The sequence below is a fragment of the Oncorhynchus gorbuscha genome, linkage group LG11, assembly GCF_021184085.1.
Source record: "Oncorhynchus gorbuscha isolate QuinsamMale2020 ecotype Even-year linkage group LG11, OgorEven_v1.0, whole genome shotgun sequence".
Taxonomy (NCBI): domain Eukaryota; kingdom Metazoa; phylum Chordata; class Actinopteri; order Salmoniformes; family Salmonidae; genus Oncorhynchus; species Oncorhynchus gorbuscha.
In genome coordinates, this window is record NC_060183.1 from 59,371,152 (window position 1) to 59,397,473 (window position 26,322).

The window sequence follows — 26,322 nt, forward strand, 5'->3', positions numbered from 1 at the left end:
CTTTATAATAGAACACTTGTTACCATGACAGCATTTATAATAGAATGCTTGTGACCACACACATAAATATTGCACTTGGGGAAAAAACATCTGTAAGTAGAAATAGAATTAAACAAACCGGCATTCTATTTTTGCTCTATTATAGTGGCCACAAGGCTACATGTGTGCAAAAATAACGTTCAATGAGTTTAAAAAATGACAATCACCCTCACTCACACATACGTGTTACTGTCTAGTTCAACACAACAAAAACAATATCTTTGGGCTACACAGCACATCATTACATTGTACACTTTCTGCCTGTGGACATCTGTTCTACAATGTGCCAGCAGAGCATGATACCCGTTGGCATAATGGATCTCTTTCAGGCAGAGAGTACACCTGGGATACCCCTTTTATCCACTGTGTTGAGAAAGAGAGAAAGACTTATCAAAAATGTCTCATTAGATCTACATGAATCACATAGGTCACCTATTTTGGATTCAAAACGGCGAATTTTGCCGAAAGGTGACTAGTTTGAATCCCTGAATGGCTGGAATGGAATAAATGGTACAGAGTTAAATGTGGTAAGTGTGTATAGTAATGTTTGTGCCTGTTTGTGTGTGTTTTAGTGAGTGTGTCTATTAATGTGTGTGACTGTATTGACTCACTGTCTCTGGTGGCATGTGAAGAGTCATTCTTGACAGGGGTGGGGTCACTCCAGGAGCGGTTGAAACTCTTCGCTCTACGCTCGGCAAATGCTAGTGAAGGTGGGGAGAGAAAGTCACACACCCATGCACCATACACACACCCTGAACACACACACCCTGAACACACACACCCTGAACACATACACCCTTAACACATACACCCTGAACACACACACCCTGAACACACACACCCTGAACACACACACCATGAACAGACACACCCTGAACAGACACACCCTGAACAGACACACCCTGAACACATACACCCTTAACACACACACCCTGAACACACACACCCTGAACACACACACCCTGAACAGACATACCCTGAACACACACACCCTGAACACACACACCCTGAACAGACACACCCTGAACACATACACCCTTAACACATACACCCTTAACACATACACCCTGAACACCCAACACACGGTTCATTGTACATACACACAAGCATGTACGCACACGTATGCTCACACGCACACGTATGCTCACGCACACACACACGCACGCACACACACACACACACACACACACACACACACACACACACACACACACACACACACACACACACACACACACACACACACACACACACACACACACACACACACACACACACACACACACACACACACACACACACACACACACACACACACACACACACACACACACACACACACCATCCCTGGGTGGATGAGTTTAGCTAGGTGCAACAAATGCAGCCTCACCAATGAGAGACTGGGGAGATATTTCATTCATTAGCTTAACGATTAGCATATCCAGCATCGATTATGCCTCAACACCAGCTATAACACACACACTGTAGGTTCATCAAACGTGTGCCAACACACAGACACTCGGCATGCCACACACCAATATACATAGCGATAGCGCACATCACACACAGGGCCATGCATAAACACAAAGACAACAAGACACAAAACCACTGATGGGGGAGGACATGTTGGGAGAAAACACAGCACACAGTAACACTGTGACTCACTCTGTGCCTTCATTCTCCTGCTGCCCACCATTCTAAGATGCTTCCGGAAGTTCCTGTGGGCAGATGGGGAGAGAGGGAGAAGGAGGAGGGGGAGGAGGAAGAGGAAGAGGAGATGGAGATGGGGAGAGAGGGAGGAGGAGGAGGAGATGGATATGAGAAGAGAGGGAGGAGGAGGAGGAGGAGGAGGAGATGCATATGGGGAGAGAGGGAGAAGGAGGAGGAGGAGATGGATATGGGGAGAGAGGGAGAAGGAGGAGGAGGAGATGGATATGGGGAGAGAGGGAGAAGGAGGAGGAGGAGAAGGATATGGGGAGAGAGGGAGAAGGAGGAGGAGGAGATGGATATGGGGAGAGAGGGAGAAGGAGGAGGAGGGGGAGGAGGAGGAGATGGATATGGGGAGAGAGGGAGAAGGAGGAGGAGGAGGAGGAGAAGGATATGGGGAGAGAGGGAGGAGGAGAAGGAGGAGATGGATATGGGGAGAGAGGGAGAAGGAGGAGGAGGAGGAGAAGGATATGGGGAGAGAGGGAGAAGGGGGAGGAGGGGGAGGAGGAGGAGGAGGAGGAAAAGAAGGGAAGAATCATTTAGAGGAGGAAGTGAGTTAATAAGGGAAAGAGAGTGTATGTGCCCCAAATGGCACTCTACATAGTGTACTTCTTTTGACCAGAGCACTGTGGAAAGTAGTGCAGTATATATGTAGGGAATAGGGTGCCATTTGTGACTTAACCAATAAGATAAAAAGTGTGAGAGAGACGTGCACAACATTTTTTTAAATAAAGATTTCAGAAATTATTTCATAATTTAGGTCTGTCAGATGAGTGTTTTAAGTAACATTGGACCATTCAACTGCTGCTACATAACCGTATATATGTACCTGTTGCTACATAACTGTATATATGTACCTGATGCTACATAACTGTATATATCTACCTGTTGCTACATAATGTATATATCTACCTGTTGCTACATAATGTATATATCTACCTGCTGCTACATAACTGTATATATGTACCTGCTGCTACATAACTGTATATATCTACCTGTTGCTACATAACTGTATATATGTACCTGCTGCTACATAACTGTATATATGTACCTGATGCTACATAACTGTATATATCTACCTGTTGTTACATAACCGTATATATGTACCTGCTGCTACATAATGTATATATCTACCTGCTGCTACATAACTGTATATATGTACCTGCTGCTACATAACTGTATATATCTACCTGTTGTTACATAACTGTATATTTGTACCTGATGCTACATAACTGTATATATCTACCTGATGCTACATAACTGTATATATGTACCTGATGCTACATAACTGTATATATCTACCTGATGCTACATAACTGTATATATGTACCTGTTGCTACATAACTGTATATATCTACCTGTTGCTACATAACTGTATATATGTACCTGCTGCTACATAACTGTATATATGTACCTGATGCTACATAACTGTATATATCTACCTGATGCTACATAACTGTATATATGTACCTGATGCTACATAACTGTATATATGTACCTGATGCTACATAACTGTATATATCTACCTGATGCTACATAACTGTATATATGTACCTGCTGCTACATAACTGTATATATCTACCTGATGCTACATAACTGTATATATGTACCTGCTGCTACATAACTGTATATATCTACCTGCTGCTACATAACTGTATATATGTACCTGCTGCTACATAACTGTATATATGTACCTGTTGCTACATAATGTATATATCTACCTGCTGCTACTTAACTGTATATATGTACCTGCTGCTACATAACTGTATATATGTACCTGCTGCTACATAACTGTATATATGTACCTGTTGCTACATAATGTATTTATCTACCTGCTGTTACATAACTGTATATATGTACCTGCTGCTACATAATGTATTTATCTACCTGCTGCTACTTAACTGTATATATGTACCTGCTGCTACATAACTGTATATATGTACCTGCTGCTACATAACTGTATATATGTACCTGTTGCTACATAATGTATTTATCTACCTGCTGTTACATAACTGTATATATGTACCTGCTGCTACATAACTGTATATATGTACCTGATGCTACATAACTGTATATATGTACCTGCTGCTACATAATTGTATATATGTACCTGATGCTACATAACTATATATATCTACCTGCTGCTACATAACTGTATATATCTACCTGCTGCTACATAACTGTATATATCTACCTGATGCTACATAACTGTATATATCTACCTGCTGCTACATAACTGTATATATCTACCTGCTGCTACATAACGTGTATATCTACCTGCTGCTACATAACGTATATATCTACCTGCTGCTACATAACTGTATATATCTACCTGCTGCTACATAACGTATATATCTACCTGCTGCTACATAACTGTATATATCTACCTGCTGCTACATAACTGTATATATCTACCTGCTGCTACATAACTGTATATATCTACCTGCTGCTACATAACTGTATATATCTACCTGCTGCTACATAACTGCTGCTACATAACGTATCTACCTGCTGCTACATAACGTATATCTATCTACCTGCTGCTACATAACGTGTATATCTACCTGCTGCTACATAACTGCTGCTATAACTGTATATATCTACCTGCTGCTACATAACTGTATATATCTACCTGCTGCTACATAACTGTATATATCTACCTGCTGCTACATAACTGTATATATCTACCTGCTGCTACATAACGTATATATCTACCTGCTGCTACATAACGTGTATATCTACCTGCTGCTACATAACTGTATATATCTACCTGCTGCTACATAACGTATATATCTACCTGCTGCTACATAACTGTATATATCTACCTGCTGCTACATAACTGTATATATCTACCTGCTGCTACATAACATAACTATCTACCTGCTACATAACTATATATCTACCTGCTGCTACATAACTGTATATATCTACCTGCTGCTACATAACTGTATATATCTACCTGCTGCTACATAACTGTATATATCTACCTGCTGCTACATAACCTGCTGCTACATAACGTATATATCTACCTGCTGCTACATAACGTATATATCTACCTGCTGCTACATAACTGTATAACGTATATATCTACCTGCTGCTACATAACTGTATATATCTACCTGCTGCTACATAACTGTATATATCTACCTGCTGCTACATAATGTATATATCTACCTGCTGCTACATAACGTATATATCTACCTGCTGCTACATAACGTATATATCTACCTGCTGCTACATAACGTGTATATCTACCTGCTGCTACATAATGTATATATCTACCTGCTGCTACATAATGTATATATCTACCTGCTGCTACATAACGTATATATCTACCTGCTGCTACATAACGTATATATCTACCTGCTGCTACATAACTGTATATATGTACCTGCTGCTACATAACGTATATATCTACCTGCTGCTACATAACGTGTATATCTACCTGCTGCTACATAACGTATATATCTACCTGCTGCTACATAACGTATATATCTACCTGCTGCTACATAACTGTATATATCTACCTGCTGCTACATAACGCTGCTACATAACTGTATATATCTACCTGCTGCTACATAACGTATATATCTACCTGCTGCTACATAACTACCTGCTGCTACATAACGTACCTGCTATCTACCTGCTGCTACATAACGTATATATCTACCTGATGCTACATAACGTATATATCTACCTGCTGCTACATAACGTATATATCTACCTGCTGCTACATAATGTATATATCTACCTGCTGCTACATAATGTATATATCTACCTGCTGCTACATAACGTGTATATCTACCTGCTGCTACATAACTGTATATATCTACCTGCTGCTACATAACTGTATATATCTACCTGCTGCTACATAACTGTATATATCTACCTGCTGCTACATAACTGTATATATCTACCTGCTGCTACATAACGTATATATCTACCTGCTGCTACATAACGTGTATATCTACCTGCTGCTACATAACTGCTACCTGCTGCTACATAACTGTATATATCTACCTGCTGCTACATAACTGTATATATCTACCTGCTGCTACATAACTGTATATATCTACCTGCTGCTACATAACTGTATATATCTACCTGCTGCTACATAACTGTATATATCTACCTGCTGCTACATAACTGTATATATCTACCTGCTGCTACATAACTGTATATATCTACCTGCTGCTACATAACTGTATATATCTACCTGCTGCTACATAACTGTATATATCTACCTGCTGCTACATAACGTATATATCTACCTGCTGCTACATAACTGTATATATCTACCTGCTGCTACATAACTGTATATATCTACCTGCTGCTACATAACTGTATATATCTACCTGCTGCTACATAATGTATATATCTACCTGCTGCTACATAACGTATATATCTACCTGCTGCTACATAACGTATATATCTACCTGCTGCTACATAACGTGTATATCTACCTGCTGCTACATAATGTATATATCTACCTGCTGCTACATAATGTATATATCTACCTGCTGCTACATGCTATAATGTATATATCTACCTGCTGCTACATAACGTATATATCTACCTGCTGCTACATAACTGTATATATGTACCTGCTGCTACATAACGTATATATCTACCTGCTGCTACATAACGTGTATATCTACCTGCTGCTACATAACGTATATATCTACCTGCTGCTACATAACTGTATATATGCTACCTGATGCTACATAACTGTATATATGTACTACCTGCTGCTACATAACGCTACATAACGTATATATCTACCTGCTGCTACATAACGTGTATATCTACCTGCTGCTACATAACGTATATATCTACCTGCTGCTACATAACGTATATATCTACCTGCTGCTACATAACTGTATATATGTACCTGCTGCTACATAACGTATATATCTACCTGCTGCTACATAACGTGTATATCTACCTGCTGCTACATAACGTATATATCTACCTGCTGCTACATAACTGTATATATGCACCTGATGCTACATAACTGTATATATCTACCTGCTGCTACATAACTGTATATATGTACCTGCTGCTACATAACGTATATATCTACCTGCTGCTACATAACGTGTATATCTACCTGCTGCTACATAACGTATATATCTACCTGCTGCTACATAACTGTATATATGCACCTGATGCTACATAACTGTATATATCTACCTGCTGCTACATAACTGTATATATGTACCTGCTGCTACATAACGTATATATGTACCTGATGCTACATAACGTATATATCTACCTGCTGCTACATAACTGTATATATCTACCTGCTGCTACATAACTGTATATATGTACCTGCTGCTACATAACGTATATATCTACCTGATGCTACATAACTGTATATATCTACCTGCTGCTACATAACGTGTATATCTACCTGCTGCTACATAACGTATATATCTACCTGCTGCTACATAACTGTATATATCTACCTGCTGCTACATAACGTATATATCTACCTGCTGCTACATAATGTATATATCTACCTGCTGCTACATAATGTATATATCTACCTGCTGCTACATAACTGTATATATCTACCTGCTGCTACATAACGTGTATATCTACCTGATGCTACATAACTGTATATATCTACCTGCTGCTACATAATGTATATATCTACCTGCTGCTACATAATGTATATATCTACCTGCTGCTACATAATGTATATATCTACCTGCTGCTACATAACGTATATATCTACCTGCTGCTACATAACGTATATATCTACCTGCTGCTACATAACGTATATATCTACCTGCTGCTACATAACTGTATATATGTACCTGCTGCTACATAACGTATATATCTACCTGCTGCTACATAACGTGTATATCTACCTGCTGCTACATAACGTATATATCTACCTGCTGCTACATAACTGTATATATGCACCTGATGCTACATAACTGTATATATCTACCTGCTGCTACATAACTGTATATATCTACCTGCTGCCACATAACGTATATATCTACCTGCTGCTACATAACTGTATATATGCACCTGATGCTACATAATGTATATATCTACCTGTTGCTACATAACTGTATATATGTACCTGCTGCTACATAACTGTATATATGTACCTGTTGCTACATAACCATATATATGTACAATACAATACATTTATTAAACATAAGAATGAGTGTGAGTTGTTGTTACAACCCGGTTCCTGGGAAGTGACAAAGAGGTCTTATAGGACCAGGGCACAAATAATAATATAATAATAATCAATCAGTTTGCTCTTTATTTAGCCATCTTACATATGAAACCTTATTTGTTCGAAAATTGTGACTAACTCACCAAAGGTTAATGAGAAGGGTGTGCTTGAAAGGATGCTCATAACTCTGCAATGTTCGGTTGTATTGGAGAGAGTCTCAGTCTAAAATAATTACCTGTATTTTGAGTTTTCATGCTAGTGAGGGCCGAGAATCCACTCTCACATTAGGTACGTGGTTGCAAAGGGCAGCAGTGTCTTAACAGCATGATTTGCCAAGGCAGGATAATCTTGAGCCTCATACAGAAATCTGGAAGTGGCTTCTGATTCAATTAAATTTTCACAGAACCGCTTGTTGAAATTTCGATGAGGCTCTCTTGTTCAGATATCGGTAAGTGGACTGGAGGCAGGGCATGAAAGAGATAACTAATCCAGTTGTTTGTGTCATGCGCTTAGGGAAAGTACCTGCGTAATTGCGCACCCAACTCACTCAGGTGCTTCACTATATCACATTTGACATTGTCCGTAAGCTTAAATTCATTTGCACACAAGAAATCATAGAATGATGGAAATAGCTGTGTGTTGTCCTTGTTAACGCAGACAGAGAATTGCTCCAACGTCTTAATCATAGCCTCAATTATGTCCCACACATTGAATATAGTTGCAAAGAGTCCCTGTAATCCTAGACTCAGATCATTCAGGCGAGAAAAAACATCACCCAGGCCAGTCGTGTTAGAAACTCATCATCATGCAAACGGTCAGACAAGGGAAAATGATGTTCAGTAAAGGAAACTTTAAGCCCGTCTCTCAATTCAAAAAAACGTGTCAATCCTTTGCTCCTTGATAACCAGCACACTTCTGTATGTTGTAAAAGTGTTACATGGTTGCTGCCCATATCATTGTATGCGAAGCAGTAATTGTTTCAAAACATGTCCTGCCATGTCACTGCTGTATAGTTGTTGTTGGCCTTTCCCTCAGCCTTGTCCCAGCCATATCCGCGGCAGCAGGAACAATTACGTCCTCCACAATAGTATGGGGCTTGCCTGTCCTAGCCACTCGGTAGCTCACCATATAAGACTCTTCTGGACCCTTCTCATTAATGGTATCTGTTGCTTTTATACATGTCTTACTACTCGAAAGTCATCTTAATTCTCGCTCAAAAAACTCCCGTGGCTTATTTTTCAAATTGGCATGTTTTGTCTGCGCAAGAGTGAAGGTTTCATCGAGTTGTGAGATAGTACTTTTGCACATATAACACACTGTGGCTGAGGAAAGGCACTACTCCCAATAGAAGTGAACCCCAAATCAATGTAGTTCTCATCATATTTGCGTCATTTCGATGGTCCAACGTCCCTGTCTGTTGATCGGTGCTTTCCCTGGGTAAGGGGGCAGTAGCTCTTCGGCTGCATCAGATTCACAACTGTCAGTGTCCATGCTAGCTGGGCAAACAACAAATGTGGAATTACTGATGCTAGCATTGGATGTGTTTGTGGAAGCAGAACAACGTGTGTTGTCGACAGGTGCAGGTGTAGTACCTCTCTGGTATGTGTCTCTATGGAGGCGGGCCTCACTAAATGGACTGTTTGAAAATGTGAAGAAAAAGAAAAATGTTTGTAAAAAAAAAGGACATGAATCACATTTTTATTTGGCGTACCCCCGATGCGTACCCCAGTTTGGGGAATAGCTGGCCTAGATCAAAGAGAAAAATACAGAAGCCTTCTTCATGGACCAGCTTAAAGTGTTACGCCTCTTCATAGCTTTGAGTGACATTTCACTAACAACCAATATCATTGTGTGCTCTGTCTGTTTTCCCCTCTTAACTGCCAGCCTGTCGTTCCTTATTCATGCCATTCATTCTGTATAATAGCTCATTTCTAATATGTAAACATTTCCTCTCCTCCCTTCATCTCTTCAGAATGCCTTGTGATTGTTCACCAGGACAACAACATGTCTAATGAAGACAGGGTCAAACATAGCTACCACGTATGGGTGGAGAATTGTGAGACATGAGGATGAAATATGAGAGAGAGAGAGAGATAGAGAGAGAGAGAAAGAGAGAGAGAGAGAGAGAGAGAGAGAGAGAGAGAGAGAGAGAGAGAGAGAGAGAGGGATCAAACTAGTTTTATATTGTGATTAAAACACTTTTTAAAACACTTTTTCAAACATTCCCTAACCCCTCAACCCTAAAAAAGAGCAAGCCTCATCACTATCGTTGCGTGACGGATGGTGTGAGTGTGAGCTGATAGAATGGAGAACAGAGACCAGCTCTCCTCTTTTTCTCTGCATGCCCACAGAAGAGACATGCAGCAGGTCGTCGGCTAATGAGAGGATGAAAGAGAAGGAGAAAACACCCCTCCGCCCACTCAGCCAGCTGGGGATGAGTCACCGGCTCTCCTCCCTCTGTCCTCTCTCTACCTCTGTCCTCTCTCTACCTCTGTCCTCTCTCTCTACCTCTGTCCTCTTTCTACCTCTCTCCTCTCTCTACCTCTCTCCTCTCTCTACCTCTGTCCTCTCTCTACCTCTGTCCTCTTTCTACCTCTCTCCCCTCTCTACCTCTGTCCTCTCTCTACCTCTGTCCCCTCTCTACCTCTGTCCTCTCTCTCTACCTCTGTCCTCTTTCTACCTCTCTCCTCTCGCTACCTCTCTCCTCTCTCTACCTCTGTCCTCTCTCTACCTCTGTCCTCTTTCTACCTCTCTCCTCTCTCTACCTCTCTCCTCTCTCTACCTCTCTCCTCTCTCTACCTCTGTCCTCTTTCTTCCTCTCTCCTCTCTCTACCTCTCTCCTCTCTCTACCTCTCTCCTCTCTCTACCTCTGTCCTCTCTCTACCTCTGTCCCCTTTCTACCTCTCTCCCCTTTCTACCTCTCTCCTCTCTCTACCTCTGTCCTCTCTCTACCTCTGTCCTCTCTCTACCTCTGTCCTCTTTCTACCTCTCTCCTCTCTCTACCTCTCTCCTCTCTCTACCTCTGTCCTCTCTCTACCTCTGTCCACTCTCTACCTCTGTCCTCTTTCTACCTCTCTCCTCTCTCTACCTCTGTCCTCTCTCTACCTCTGTCCTCTTTCTACCTCTGTCCTCTCTCTACCTCTGTCCACTCTCTACCTCTGTCCTCTCTTTACCTCTGTCCACTCTCTACCTCTGTCCTCTTTCTACCTCTCTCCTCTCTCTACCTCTGTCCTCTCTCTACCTCTGTCCTCTTTCTACCTCTGTCCTCTTTCTACCTCCGTCCTCTCTCTACCTCTGTCCACTCTCTACCTCTGTCCTCTCTCTACCTCTGTCCACTCTCTACCTCTGTCCTCTTTCTACCTCTGTCCTCTCTCTACCTATGTCCACTCTCTACCTCTGTCCTCTCTCTACCTCTGTCCACTCTCTACCTCTGTCCTCTCTCTACCTCTGTCCTCTCTCTACCTCTGTCCTCTTTCTACCTCTCTCCTCTCTCTACCTCTCTCCTCTCTCTATCTCTGTCTTCTCTCTACCTCTGTCCACTCTCTACCTCTGTCCTCTTTCTACCACTCTCCTCTCTCTACCTCTGTCCTCTTTCTACCTCTGTCCTCTTTCTACATCTGTCCTCTCTCTACCTCTGTCCACTCTCTACCTCTGTCCTCTTTCTACCTCTCTCCTCTCTCTACCTCTGTCCTCTCTCTACCTCTGTCCTCTTTCTACCTCTGTCCTCTTTCTACCTCTGTCCTCTCTCTACCTCTGTCCTCTCTCTACCTCTGTCCTCTTTCTACCTCTCTCCTCTCTCTACCTCTCTCCTCTCTCTACCTCTCTCCTCTCTCTACCTCTGTCCTCTCTCTACCTTTGTCCTCTCTCTACCTCTGTCCTCTTTCTACCTCTCTCCTCTCTCTACCTCTGTCCTCTCTCTACCTTTGTCCTCTCTCTACCTCTGTCCTCTTTCTACCTCTCTCCTCTCTCTACCTCTGTCCTCTCTCTATCTCTGTCTTCTCTCTACCTCTGTCCACTCTCTACCTCTGTCCTCTTTCTACCACTCTCCTCTCTCTACCTCTGTCCTCTTTCTACCTCTGTCCTCTTTCTACATCTGTCCTCTCTCTACCTCTGTCCACTCTCTACCTCTGTCCTCTTTCTACCTCTCTCCTCTCTCTACCTCTGTCCTCTCTCTACCTCTGTCCTCTTTCTACCTCTGTCCTCTTTCTACCTCTGTCCTCTCTCTACCTCTGTCCTCTCTCTACCTCTGTCCTCTTTCTACCTCTCTCCTCTCTCTACCTCTCTCCTCTCTCTACCTCTCTCCTCTCTCTACCTCTGTCCTCTCTCTACCTTTGTCCTCTCTCTACCTCTGTCCTCTTTCTACCTCTCTCCTCTCTCTACCTCTGTCCTCTCTCTACCTTTGTCCTCTCTCTACCTCTGTCCTCTTTCTACCTCTCTCCTCTCTCTACCTCTGTCCTCTCTCTACCTTTGTCCTCTCTCTACCTCTCTCCTCTCTCTACCTCTCTCCTCTCTCCTCTCTCTACCTCTGTCCTCTCTCTACCTCTGTCCTCTCTCTACCTCTGTCCTCTTTCTACCTCTCTCCTCTCTCTACCTCTCTCCTCTCTCTACCTCTGTCCTCTTTCTACCTCTGTCCTCTCTCTACCTCTGTCCTCTCTCTACCTCTGTCCTCTTTCTACCTCTCTCCTCTCTCTACCTCTCTCCTCTCTCTACCTCTCTCCTCTCTCTACCTCTGTCCTCTCTCTACCTTTGTCCTCTCTCTACCTCTGTCCTCTTTCTACCTCTCTCCTCTCTCTACCTCTGTCCTCTGTCCTCTCTCTACCTTTGTCCTCTCTCTACCTCTGTCCTCTTTCTACCTCTCTCCTCTGTCTCTACCTCTGTCCTCTCTCTACCTCTCTGTCCTCTCTCTACCTCTGTCCACTCTCTACCTCTGTCCTCTTTCTACATCTGTCCTCTCTCTACCTCTGTCCACTCTCTACCTCTGTCCTCTTTCTACCTCTCTCCTCTCTCTACCTCTGTCCTCTCTCTACCTCTGTCCTCTTTCTACCTCTGTCCTCTTTCTACCTCTGTCCTCTCTCTACCTCTGTCCTCTTTCTACCTCTCTCCTCTCTCTACCTCTCTCCTCTCTCTACCTCTCTCCTCTCTCTACCTCTGTCCTCTCTCTACCTTTGTCCTCTCTCTACCTCTGTCCTCTTTCTACCTCTCTCCTCTCTCTACCTCTGTCCTCTCTCTACCTTTGTCCTCTCTCTACCTCTGTCCTCTTTCTACCTCTCTCCTCTCTCTACCTCTGTCCTCTCTCTACCTTTGTCCTCTCTCTACCACTCTCCTCTCTCTACCTCTCTCCTCTCTCCTCTCTCTACCTCTGTCCTCTCTCTACCTCTGTCCTCTCTCTACCTCTGTCCTCTTTCTACCTCTCTCCTCTCTCTACCTCTCTCCTCTCTCTACCTCTGTCCTCTCTCTACCTCTGTCCTCTCTCTACCTCTGTCCTCTCCCTTCATCTATCTCTCTATGCTGCTCACGCGCTGAGGGCCGATCGGATGCTCCTCCGGCGCTATCTATCCTTTTCTCCTTCATTCTCTCTCCCTCTGTGTATATTCTGATTGGGACTATTGTGTGCTGAAGGCTGCTCAAATGCACACTGGTCCTCCCTCTCTTTTCCCACCTCTCCACTCACCTCTTCCCACCTCACGTTCCCTCAATCTCCCTATCTCGTATCCTCCCTCTCTTCCCCGTCTCCTCTCTGCTCCTACTCCCACTCTCTCTACCTCTCCATCTCTCTCTCTTTCTCTCCACCTCTTCATGTCAAGACAGAGGGGATGGGGGTGTGTTGCTCCTCCATTAATTAGCTTCGTGCCACAGTGACTTTTCACTGCAGCAGCCTGGCATTGTGGGAAAACATCTGTCCGTTCATCCGACTGCCCATCTGACGGACTCTGCCAGGGTAATGGGTTCACTCCCAAAGTCACCTGTCCAGTTAGCCTGGTTTGCATCGCTAACTATGCCTCATATACAGTAGCCAAGCTCATCGTGAGTTTTTAGCTACGTTAGCGCTGAGCTAGCCAGGTTCCATACTAGTGTACAACCTCACCAGAGGAGGTTGGTGTGAGGAGCTATAGGAGGATGGGCTCATTGTAATGGCTGGAATGGAATAAATGAGAGATATGTTTCATTGTCACATACACTGGATAGGTGGAGTGAAATGTGTTCAACGCCCCTGGAGCAAATTAGGGTTAAGCTTTTACTGCAGTGGGCTAAATCGGGGTCACACAGAGTGTTTCTAGTTTCTAGGTAGTCCTAAACAAATCTACTTTGAAATAAATATATACACCATTACATACATGGTTGTGAGCTTAAGAAAAATAAAGGATACCATGGCAGATATAGAGTTTAAATGTATTGCATAGAGTCTGCATCACTTTTTTCTCTCACTTATAGTAATAACGTCATGGTGCCTCATGTTGTTTTCTACAACCTCCTGGGAGTCTACATCTACTCTATTGATAATGGCTGGGGAGAGTCAGCAAGTACTGGAGCACAGCAGCACACCCTGACCAGCCAGGAACACAGTAGGTACCTCTGGATGACTTCAGCCGAATCCAGCTCCCTTTCTCTCCTCTTTCTCTGCACAAATCCCCGGAAAGCCCTGCCGGGACGTGGCACAGAATGAAAGGATGAGAGGGAGAATGCTGGCTTAGCACGGGGTGAGAGATGTAGCGGAAGAGGAGGGGAGGCGGGGGGTATTGGCAGGGTTTAGCCACAGTACTCTGGGGCATGTAGCTGTAACGGCTAGGTTTGCATCATGAGGATTTGGGATGCTGGCTCTTTGTTTGAGTTAGTTAAGGAGGTTAGCGTCAGAAGTTAGGGCCAGCTGGGGTTTAGCTGAAGAGCTGATCATGTGGGTTAGTTGGAGGTATCAAGCAGCCAGAGGTGAGGGAGAACAGTGCAGCAGCCAGATCAGTCTGCATCTTGCTGCTGGGTTTGGGTTATTAGCTGTCTGTCTGTGCCAGTCGTCCCAGGGTCTTCTTGCAGTGTGGATTAGAGCTAAGTTTAGCTGCGGTGACAGGGCTCAGGACGGCTCAGCGCACAGAGGCCCTTTTCCATGGCTTGGTTTTGGAGTTGGCTAAAGGCTCAGTTGCAGTCAGTTGCAGTGGATTAGTGAAGGTTTCAGTCAGTTGCATGGGTTTGTTTTGCATAGGGGTTCAGCTAACTACAACGGCTATGTATGGGTTGTAGTGGGTTAGGACATGATTTCACTGTTGGTAGAGCACTCAGCCCAGGGAAACACTCAGCCCAGGGAAGGGTTACAGGTCATGGGGTTAAAGGTCATAGGGTTAAGGGGGTTTAGGAGCGGGAGGGAAGCTAGATTCAACAGGTCAAAGATACTCACGATATCCTGGAGTGGGTCAGAGAAAGAAGTGCATGAAAGAGAAAGAGAGATAAAGACATTAACATCCTATAGGTGACTATTGACTATTACAATTTGTGTGTATTAAAGGAGAGAGGAAGCATTATGAGAGAGAGAGTAGGAGAGAGAGAGAGAGAGAGAGAGAGAGAGAGAGAGAGAGAGAGAGAGAGAGAGAGAGAGAGAGAGAGAGAGAGAGAGAGAGAGAGAGAGAGAGAGAGAGAGAGAGAGAGAGAATATTTTAGCTTTTTTCTGGATGTTGAGTCCCAGTGACATCCCATCTAGCACATAATGTTCTGAGAACCATATGTTTCTTAGATCTTGGTGAGAGCGTAGTTGTCCTATGGTTATTTTGCATACAACCTTCCCACAACATTCTGGGAAACATGCAGGATAATTGCTTGACTTTGGAAAATTCTCAGCATATTTAAGGATCTTTTATATTTTTGAGGTATTTCATTACTTTAACAGGACATTTCCTAAAAGCTCAAACATGGTTACATGTTTTGACTTGGTTAATGTTTTGGTTTGAAATTGGGAATGTTTTCAAATAGTTCAGAGAATGTTAAGAAATGACATTCTTCTTTTGGAAATTCAGTACTTCAGCATGACGTTTCATACAGCTTTCCTCAGGGTTCTATTTAAAACCAGTTAAATGTGACTGAATGTCATCTAAAATGTAATCTACATAATCCCCAAAAGTAATTAGTTATCATGAGAGGGCCATAAACAATAAGTAGTAATGCTTCATACGCCAAGAAAAGTTCAAATCTCACCTTTCTGGGTTTTTTTTGGAATACATTGCTGAGATGTAGTCCCTTTTGAGGATACAAACTCAAGTACACAGTACAAATATGATTCAAATATGAAATATTTGATGATGTATTTCCTATTCAACATAACTGTACAAGGCTTCAAATTACTTATATGCTTTCTAAATATAGTATAATCAAATTATAAAACAACTAACTATAAGATTTCACTTTCCTTATAACTGTAAAATACATATTTGTATGTTTAGTGTTATCGAAAATGTATATATTTTCTAAAGGTCTCTCTTGATCAAAACGTCTGCCCCTATTACTGTGGACGGCTCACAGAGCTCTAGTGTGTTAGGAACTTGCCTTTCGTCTCATATTAATCTTGTCCCTCTATGCCAAACAGAGAGTTGTTTTTTGATTAAAATCAGCGTAACGTTTGTCTGTAGGTTTCCTCGTGGTTTTATTTAATGTCATGGTCTCAGAACGTTAAGAACACGTTGCATAAAGAAACGCAAGAAAGCATGAGTAATGTTAAAATAACAAAACTCTCTCTATCCTCTATCTTGTTAAGTGTGTTCAGGTGTGTTGGCGCGCCCACTAATTGTCCACACCTGATCTTAATGAGGGCTTGTTTCCTTTGAAATAGACTAAAATAGACTAAAATAAACAGCTTTTTATGATGCCTTACTAGCTCCATCCTGGTGGACTAATTCCAAGGGTAAAGAACAGAAGATCATAGGTTTGAAACTCACTGATGCTGTGTCACAATAAAACATTTAAAAAATGTGTTTGCATAATTAATGCCTAAGCAAAACATTTCCGTGGGTCCTATCTGTGCTTGGAGTTTAAAACAATTAACCCAAAATAAGCTAACATGTTCTCAGAACATTAATAAAACCTCCCAGGAAAACTGTCAGGGAACCATAGTGAAACCCTCTAACACATCCCTCTAACATTTTCCGCTCCCAGATCAGGCAAAATGTTCACTTCCGTTCTCAGAAGGTTTAAAAAATGTTCAGTTTTACCAGTCAGGAAACGTAGTTCCCAGAGCCAATGGGAAATGAAAAATGTACGTTCCCACAACTTCCAAGGAACCAAATGTGCTAGCTGGGATGTCAGTGTGTTCCCAGAGAGACAGGTGTTCAGTTGTTAGCAGGGCTAGCACCTGCACAAGCATCTGTCCCTAAGGTCACACTGATTCACTGTAACTAGCTTACTGTAGACAACTGTGGCTTGTTGTGGGAGATATTATGTATGTGAATGTGTGTGGGTGTGCACTAGTCTATGGACATATATGTGTGTGTCTAACTGTTTGGTCCTCTATGTGGTATGTTTGTTTGATAATATTATATGTGTGTGTGTGTGTGTGTGTGTGTGTGTGTGTGTGTGTGTGTGTGTGTGTGTGTGTGTGTGTGTGTGTGTGTGTGTGTGTGTGTGTGTGTGTGTGTGTGTGTGTGTGTGTGTGTGTGTGTGTGTGTGTGTGTGTGTGTGTGTGTGTGTGTGTGCGTGCTTCTGTGTATGTGTGTGAGGTCTGGGTACTCACGCCTGCATGGTGGTAGAAGCAGTCTGAAAGCTGAACATATTTTCTTTTGGGTACCAGTTGTTGTCCTCTGTGGCGAGAGAGATAATGAATGCAAGTTACAGTAGCAGCCAGCCACATAGTGTGTATGTTTTTAAAAGCTTTATAGCAACGATAGGAAACCTCAAAGGGCACAGCACCAGTCCACTCCACAGGGGGAGAGAGGGAGACACACAGGGAGAGAGAGCAGAGGAGAGACGAAGAGTCAGAAATACAGACCACGCCACAATCCAACTAACATCGACCCCCCCTTCACCACACAACCCCCTTTGGATTTCAGCGCCTCTCCCTCTCTGTCTCCCCCGGCTCACCTCTCTCCAGCCCAGTCATCCGGTCCACACTCCACATCCTCTCAAGGAGTCTGTGTTGCTTGCCTGCCTCGCGGGAGCTCTCTAGATCCAGGGAGCCCTGGCTACGGGATGGAGCCCCGCTAGAGTCCAAGGCCATGTTGAGGCTGCAGTCCTCCCGCGAGCCCCCCTTTCCCCCCTCACCCCAGCTGCGGATGTTGTGGGCGCTGACTGAGCTTGACAGGGGCTGCTGGGACAGGTGGTGGTGGCTGCCATGGTGACCATGGTGGGCAGCACCCCCGCCGGTAACAGCCAGGGTGTGGTGGTTGCTGCTGCTGCCGCCGGCAACAGGGTTGCCGTGACGATGGCTCCCATCGTCGCGATGAGTATTGCCACGGTGTCCATGGCGAAGGTGGTGCTGGGTGGGGGAGGAGGTGGAGGAGGGGGAGGTGGAGGGCTGGACCAGGGTCGACGCCCCCTTCAGCACTTCCAGCTCCAGGCTCTCCTTGCTGCCCCGGTTGCTACCCAGCATACTGTGATCTCCGGTGATGGTGTAGACACGGGCAGGCTGCAGGGCACACTCCACACACTTCTGCTGGTCCTCTTCGGCTGAGAAGCTGCGCTCCAGAGACAGGCGGGTCTTGGTGGTGGTGATGGAGGGGGGTGGGGGCTGGAGGTGGCCCAGCGGATGCTTCACCAGGCTGGACTCAGGGGGGGCTGGAGAACCCCTGTGGGGGTATGGATGGTTGTTGTTGTGGTGACGGACACCACCAGGGGAGTCAGAGTCTGGGCCCACAAACGTGTCAGACAGGAGATGGGCTGCGAGGTGAAGCAGAAGGAGAGAGAGAGATGGAGGAGTTACAGAATAAGACAAATAGAAATAGAGAGCAGATAGGACAGAGAATAGGAGAGTGGAACATTATCCTCCATCAGTGATTTACATATCAATTCGAGGATAGAGTAAATATGCTGTTCCAAAAGAAAAGAGAGAAAAGCACGTGAGGAAAATGAACAGATAAATGTAGGGAGAACAAACGGTGGCAGGTAGGGAGGGATGCTGACCTGATCCGTTTTGGCTCCCAGGGTGTGTGTGGGACAGGTACTCTCCAAATGCTCGCGCTGCTCTGTAGAGACACACACATGACACACGCTGATGTCAACACATGAGTGACAGGGAGAGAGAAAGATAAGAAGATTGTTGTTTTTGTTTACTTAATGGCCTGCTTTATAGGTGTGGGCCACCCACAGATTACAATGTAGCTGTTTATCTCTCAACTCCAGGCAGGCTCAGAGAGAGAGAGAGAGAGAGAGAGAGAGAGAGAGAGAGAGAGAGAGAGAGAGAGAGAGAGAGAGAGAGAGAGAGAGAGAGAGAGAGAGAGAGAGAGAGAGAGAGAGAGAGAGAGAGAGAGAGAGAGTGGTTGAAAAACAAGTTTTAATGACTCCAACCTAAGTATATGTAAACTTCCGACTTCAACTGTATATATATATATATATATTGGAGTCATTAAAACTAGTTTTTCAACCACTCCCACTGGATATGAATTTCTATGTGTGGATTTGCAAGTCCGTCTTTTCATGGTTGTCAATATGAATAACGTGTGGTTGTTCTTGTGTGAGTGGCTTTGCGTACATGTGTGTTTTATATTCTCAGAGAAGAAAGCTGGCGAGGGCCTTATCCCCGAGTTGAGGGGGCCGACAGGAAGTGATGTTGTTTTATAGGATCGTTCCTGGCTCTAATCCATCTCCCTGTCGGAAGCAGGTCTAGAGATTCAGCCCTGATTCAGCCCTGTTACACATAAATATATATATACAGTTGAAAGAGGAAGGTTACATACACTTGACATTGGAGTCAATTGGAGGTGTACCTGTGGATGTATTTCAAGGTCTACCTTCAAACTCAGTGCCTCTTTGCTTGACATCATGGGAAAATCCAAATAAATCAGCCAAGACCTTGTAGAGTCTGATTAATCCTTGGGAGCCGTCATACCGCTCAGGAAAGAGACGTGTTCTGTCTCCTAGAGATGAACGTACTTTGGTGCGAAAAGTGCAAATCAATCGAAGAACAGGACCTTGTGAAAATGCTGGAAGAAACAGGTACAAAAGTATCTATATCCACAGTAAAAACAAGTCCTATATCGACATAACCTGAAAGGCCGCTCAGTAAGGAAGAAGCCCCTGCTCCAAAACCGCCATAAAAAAGACAGACTACGGTTTGCAACTGCACATGGGGACAAAGATTGTACTTTTTGGAGAAATGTCCTCTGGTTTGACGAAACAAAAATAGAATTGTTTGGCCATAATGACCATTGCTATGTTTGGAGGAAAAGGGGGAGGCTTGCAAACCGAAGAACACCATCCCAACCGTGAAGCATGGGGGTGGCAGCATCATTTTGTGGGGGTGCTTTGCTGCAGGAGGCAGCATCACGAGGGAGGACAATAATGCAGATATATTGAAGCAACATATCAAGACATCAGTCAGGAAGTTAAAGCTTGGTTGCAAATGGGTCTTCCAAATAGATAATGACACCAAGTATACTTCCAAAGTTGTGGCAACATCGTTTAAGGACAACAAAGTCAAGGTATTGGAGTGGCCATCACAAAGCCTTGACCTCAATCCTATAGAACATTTGTGGGCAGAACTGAAAAAGCGTGTGCGAGAAAGGAGGCCTTACAAACCTGACTCAGTTACAACAGCTCTGTCAGGAGGAATGGGCCGAAATTCACCCAACTGATTGTGGGAAGCTTGTGGAAGGCTACCTGGAACATTTGAACCAAGGTAAATAATTTAAAGGCAATGCTACCAAGTACTAATTGAGTGTATGTAAACTTCGGACCTACTGGGAATGTGATGAAAGAAATAAAAGCTGAAATAAATAATCCTCTCTACTATTAATCTGAAATTTCACATTCTTAAAATAAAGTGGTGATTCTAACTGACCTAAGAAAGGGAATTTCTACTTGGATTAAATGTCAGGAATTGGGAAAAACTGAGTTTAAATGTATTTGGCTAAGGTGTATGTAAACTTTCGACTTCAACTGTATATATACTGTGTATATATATATAGGGGGTTACTATATATATATATATATATATATATATAGGGGGTTGCAATGATAGGGGGTTGCCATGATATATCAGATAAATACACATTCGACATTACAAAAAATGTGCTTTAAAACTGCCACATTTTCTTTGCACCCTGTCGTGACGTTGTATTAGTTAATGTGATGACTGTTGTTCATCGAATGATTAAAAGGTTGTAATTGTGTGAATAACTGAATCAAGCAAATATTAACTCATTAACCTGGGGCACCATGGGAAAACTAGTTTTTATTGAGTTTCTATTTCCCAAATGAACTCAAAGAATATCAGAATATCGATTTACAACAGCCGCTAATTAACCAGTTACATTTACATTTACATTTAAGTCATTTAGCAGACGCTCTTATCCAGAGCGACTTACAAATTGGTGCATTCACCTTATGACATCCACAATCTCGTTCTGAACGTCGTATAGTCCGTGAATCTGCACGGACCCGGGTCTCACCAATGAGTTCAGACCCGGGTCTCACCAATGAGTTCGTACCACTCTAATCTTAGTTGAATATTTATTTACGAGAAAGCTAAAATGATGATAAAAGATACACATAGACAAAACACAGTCTAGGCTATTGATTAGAACTTAGTATAACGGGCAAACACACTGTGGCGCGTGTTACCCAAAATGGGGATTTCAAAGTGAGAGAGAAAAAAGAAAGTACACAAGAAAAATATACATTTGGGTGAATTTGTCAGCTATGCTATTCTAACCCTAGCCTTGTCCCAAACTGCCGCTCTTATGGGTCAGAATATAATGATGTAATTACTTGGGGAGGACCTCCGAGGATTCTCTGTGTGGACCGTTCAGGCTGCTCGATGACGTACTTCCCCGGCACACCTTTCTGATCATCCTCACGATGTCAGCGTCCTTTTGGCTTAGGAGTCTGTTCCCTCACCCTTGCTCTGGAAGGGGTCTTCTGAGGACAGACAGCTCTGTAGCTCAGAGCTCACAGCATAGGGATGAAACCGTTTAGATACCACGATTCGCTGGGATTGGATGCTAGGGGGTCCAGCTTGAATTCACCCACTTAGACACAGCTACTCATCCGTAGCTTGGGTAGAAAAAGATTTCTTTGTCTTCAAACTTGTGTTGCGTTCCGGGAACATTTACTTTTTAGACCTTGGCTGCAGCTTGGGTCACGTAAGTCTTCTCTGTAAATTCTTTACTCACAGGTTTTATACCCTTGGGCCAGAAGTGGGCGTAACCGCCTTTAGGGCAATTCTCTGGGCGTACCAAGTTAATGAGGGCAAGGTCTAGATTTTACTCAGATCCAATTTTAGACGACTAACTTCACATTTCATCTTCCCCAAAACATTCTCTTTGATTTGGATATTTTCCATACAACGTACAATGTACAGTATAAACATCAAACATATACTAGGAAAACTCTTCACATTACAATGTTTTCGCAATAACGTCATCTATTAACCTTTAAGAACAAAACAAAAATGACATACATTTTCATATTCCATCTATCGTCATGACCACCATTGTGGCTGACGGAAACCATTAATGTTCTGAGGCTGGTTCTCCATAGTAACAGGACAAAGGAATTGGTCTGTGGCCTGAGATCTACCAGGGGCGTAAGGGGTCATAAAACCCCCACATCTTCAGACCCCTAGATCTCTCCTCCTCTGTTGGGGTTGAGAGATAATCTGTAGGGTTGTGGTCTCCTGTAACCTGACCTGATCAGGACAGTCATGACAACCCCATAACATTATATGTAGAATTCGAGATAATAAGCCTTAAATGTGCAAAATTCTCTCCACCAACAAGAGAGGTGTGAACTGTTTGTGTCATGAACAGTGCCTGTGCCCATAGAAATAGACGTTGCGCATGCGCCTAGGGATGGCCCCGGATGTTCCCCAATGCTGGAAGGGGGTCCCTGAGTGGCTCAGTTGCTAGAGCATGGTGTAATGGTATTCATCATCTGAAGAAGAGGAATCATCGGACCAAAGCGCACCTTGGTAAGTGTTCATGCTTGTTTTATTAAAACTGAACACTATAACAAAATAACAAAGGGAATAACCGAAACAGTCCTGAAAGGTGCAAAACACTAAACAGAAATGAACTACCAACAAAAACCATGTGGTAAAAATCTACCTAAATATGGTTCCCAATCAGAGACAACAATAGACAGCTGTCCGGGCCAAAACAAAGAAATACAAAAACATAGAAAAAGGAACATAGAATTACCACCCAAATCACACCCTGACCAAACCAAAATAGAGACATAAAAAGCAGGGCGTCAGCAGGTCAGGGCGTGACAGTCCCCCCCCCCCAAAGGTGCGGACTCCGGACGCAAAAACTGAACCTATAGGGGAGGGTCTGGGTGGGCATTTCTCCGCGGTGGTGGCTCTGGTGAGGGACATAGACCGCGCCCACCTCTGGCTTGGCCCACTTAGGTGGCACCTCTAGAGCGGGGACCCTCGCCCCGACCCCAGACTGGGGACCCTCGTAGCGGGCCCCGGACTGGGCACCCTCGTAGAGAGCCCCGGACTGGAGGGCGTCGCTGGAAGATCCGGACTGAAGGGCGCCTCTGGAAGCTCCGGACTGAAGGGCGCCTCTGGAAGCTCCGGACTGAAGGGCGCCTCTGGAAGCTCCGGACTGAAGGGCGCCTCTGGAAGCTCCGGACTGAAGGGCGCCTCTGGAAGCTCCGGACTGAAGGGCGCCTCTGGAAGCTCCGGACTGAAGGGCGCCTCTGGAAGCTCCGGACTGAAGGGCGCCTCTGGAAGCTCCGACTGAAGGGCGCCTCTGGAAGCTCCAGACTGAAGGGCGCCTCTGGAAGCTCCAGACTGAAGGGCGCCTCTGGAAGATCCGGACTGAAGGGTGCCTCTGGAAGCTCCGGACTGAAGGGCGCCTCTGGAAGCTCCAGACTGAAGGGCGCCTCTGGAGGCTCCGGACTGAAGGGCGCCTCTGGAAGATCCGGACTGAAGGGCGCCTCTGGAGGCTCCAGACTGGAGGGTGACTCTGGAAGGAGGAGACGGGAGACAGTTTGGTGCGTGGGGCTGCCACAGGGCCCACCAGGCTGGGGAGACCTACAGGAGGCCTGGTGCTTGGAGGAGGCACCGGATGAACCAGTTTGTGGGGGAGCACTGGAGCTCTGGTGCGCAGCCTTGGCACCACTCCTCCAGGCTGGATGACCACTTTAGCCCGGCCCCTCCAGAGTGCAGGCACAAGTCGAACCGGGCTGTGGGTGAGCACTGGAGATCTGGTGCTTAACACTCGCACCTCTCCTGTCTCCAGGGTCCCTGTCCGTCCAATATCTCCTCCCAAGTCCAGGAGTCCTGAACCCTCTGCTCCTCTTTACCACGCTGCTTGGTCCGTTTGTGGTGGGTAGTTCTGTAACGGTATTCGTCGTCTGAAGAAGAGGAATCATCGGATCAAATCGCAGCGTGGTAAGTTTTCATGCTTGTTTTATTAAAACAGAACACTATAACAAAATAACAAAGGGAATAACCGAAACAGTCCTGAAAAAACACCCACCCAAATCACACCCTGACCAAACCGAAATAGAGACATAACAAGCTCTAAGGTCACGCCCTGGCCATAGAGAGGCTTTTTATTCTCTATTTTGGTTAGGCCAGGGTGTGACTAGGGTGGGCATTCTATGTTCTTTTTTCTATGTTTTTGTATTTCTTTGTTTTTGGCCGGTTATGGTTCTCAATCAGACAGCTGTCTGTCGTTGTCTCTGATTGAGAACCATATTTAGGTAGCCTTTACCCACCTGTGGTTTGTGGGTAGTTGTTTTCTGTGTCTGTGTTTCACCATACAGAACTGTTTTGATTTTCATTGTTTCACTTTGGTTATTTTGTATTCAGTGTTCAGTTATATTTGATTAAAATGGACACTTACCATGTTGCGTTTTGGTCCGATCTTTCATACTCATCAGATGAAGAAGATCATTACACATGGTGCTTGCAACGCCAGGTTTGTAGATTCGATTCCCACAGGGAACCAGTATGGAGGGAAAAAATTATGAAATGTATGCATTTACTGTAAGTAGCTCTGGATAAGAACATTTGCTAAATTAATACAAATTCCAAAGTTTGGCAACCCCTGTACTAACACATCGCTTATTAGCTGCTACACATTAACTCAGCACCAGGATTTAAAACTATAGTTTAATACTTACAGAGGGACCTATTAGCAGAAAAAGTATTTTATTATCAATAGGTAAATAAATAACTTTGGTTTACAGAACAATTTTGTTTTGCAGTTTCACAGCTAATTTCCTTCAATTGTAATTGCCATGGGGGGTGGTGAGAAGTGTTGGCAGTTTAAAGCTACATCATTTATGGCATGTTAATATGATTTCTGAGTGAGAGTGACTAACAAAATCCATGGGGGTACCCCGGAGGTCAGGGCACGTCCGGACAGATTACAGTAGATAGCTGATAGTAGATAGTAGATAGCTTTGTGTGGAATTGTTTATTGTAAGTGCTTGTGCACATGTTGACTGACTGGTGATCGACGGGTTTTGTACCCATGTCTTGTTATTCTTTATGCCGTTGGTTTTTGGAATTAAACTGCTCCGGCTACTACCTAGTTCTGCTCTCCTGCGTCTGACTTCCCTGTCACCGGTTATGCACCCCTTACACATGGGACTAATCTGTGACTGTCCGTGAGTGACATATAACACTAGGAAAACTGATGATGCACAACCAAGTTTCAAAATTGCACCTTGTGTATTCTACTATTCTAACGCTCATCAGTAAGTTGAGACCACGACTGAGTCCTGTATATAAATATACAGTACATGTCAAATAAATTACCGAAGTCATATGCAGCGACAGGCCTGGTATATGTGCAAGCTACACACAACCTCTAGACGCAGTCACGATAGACAATGTCCAATCTTGATCTCCATCTCACATTCAAAGCTCCGCTAACACGTAACACTGCCAGAATTCAGAAGACTAAATAAAGTAGTGCTCACCAGAATACTGTCATACATTCATAGAATGGATGCATTAGTAATCTAGCTAACACCTGTAAAGTTGTCTGTTTCATTTAGGGACCTGGGGGAAATAGCTCCAAAACAGTGGGAAAATGTCCACGTCATCAGTTTAACAGGCTTTAAGCAAATGAAAAGCTGAGAAAACGACAAAACACGTTTCTGATAAGACTTCAGTTCCACTTCGGTGCATGTTTTATTAGGGTCAAATACTGTCTGCATAACACTGTCAAAGATAACAAATTACAAGCTCATTCACATTTTCTCAAGAGATGCTGAAAGAAAGAAATCCT

At 44.0% G+C, this 26,322-nt stretch overlaps 1 protein-coding gene across 1 annotated transcript in view; it reads right to left on the reverse strand.

Annotated features, from left to right (window-relative positions):
- LOC124047690 (NMDA receptor synaptonuclear signaling and neuronal migration factor-like) overlaps positions 1-26,322 on the reverse strand; it is a 67,208-nt gene that overhangs the window by 29,897 nt on the left and 10,989 nt on the right. The window contains exons 2-7 of the mRNA XM_046367997.1: positions 19,034-19,095; positions 17,996-18,790; positions 17,649-17,715; positions 15,330-15,335; positions 1,705-1,757; positions 651-740 (exon numbers count right to left, since the gene is read on the reverse strand). Of these exons, the coding sequence (XP_046223953.1) occupies positions 651-740; positions 1,705-1,757; positions 15,330-15,335; positions 17,649-17,715; positions 17,996-18,790; positions 19,034-19,095 (1,073 nt within the window). The remainder of the gene's footprint in view (positions 1-650; positions 741-1,704; positions 1,758-15,329; positions 15,336-17,648; positions 17,716-17,995; positions 18,791-19,033; positions 19,096-26,322) is intronic.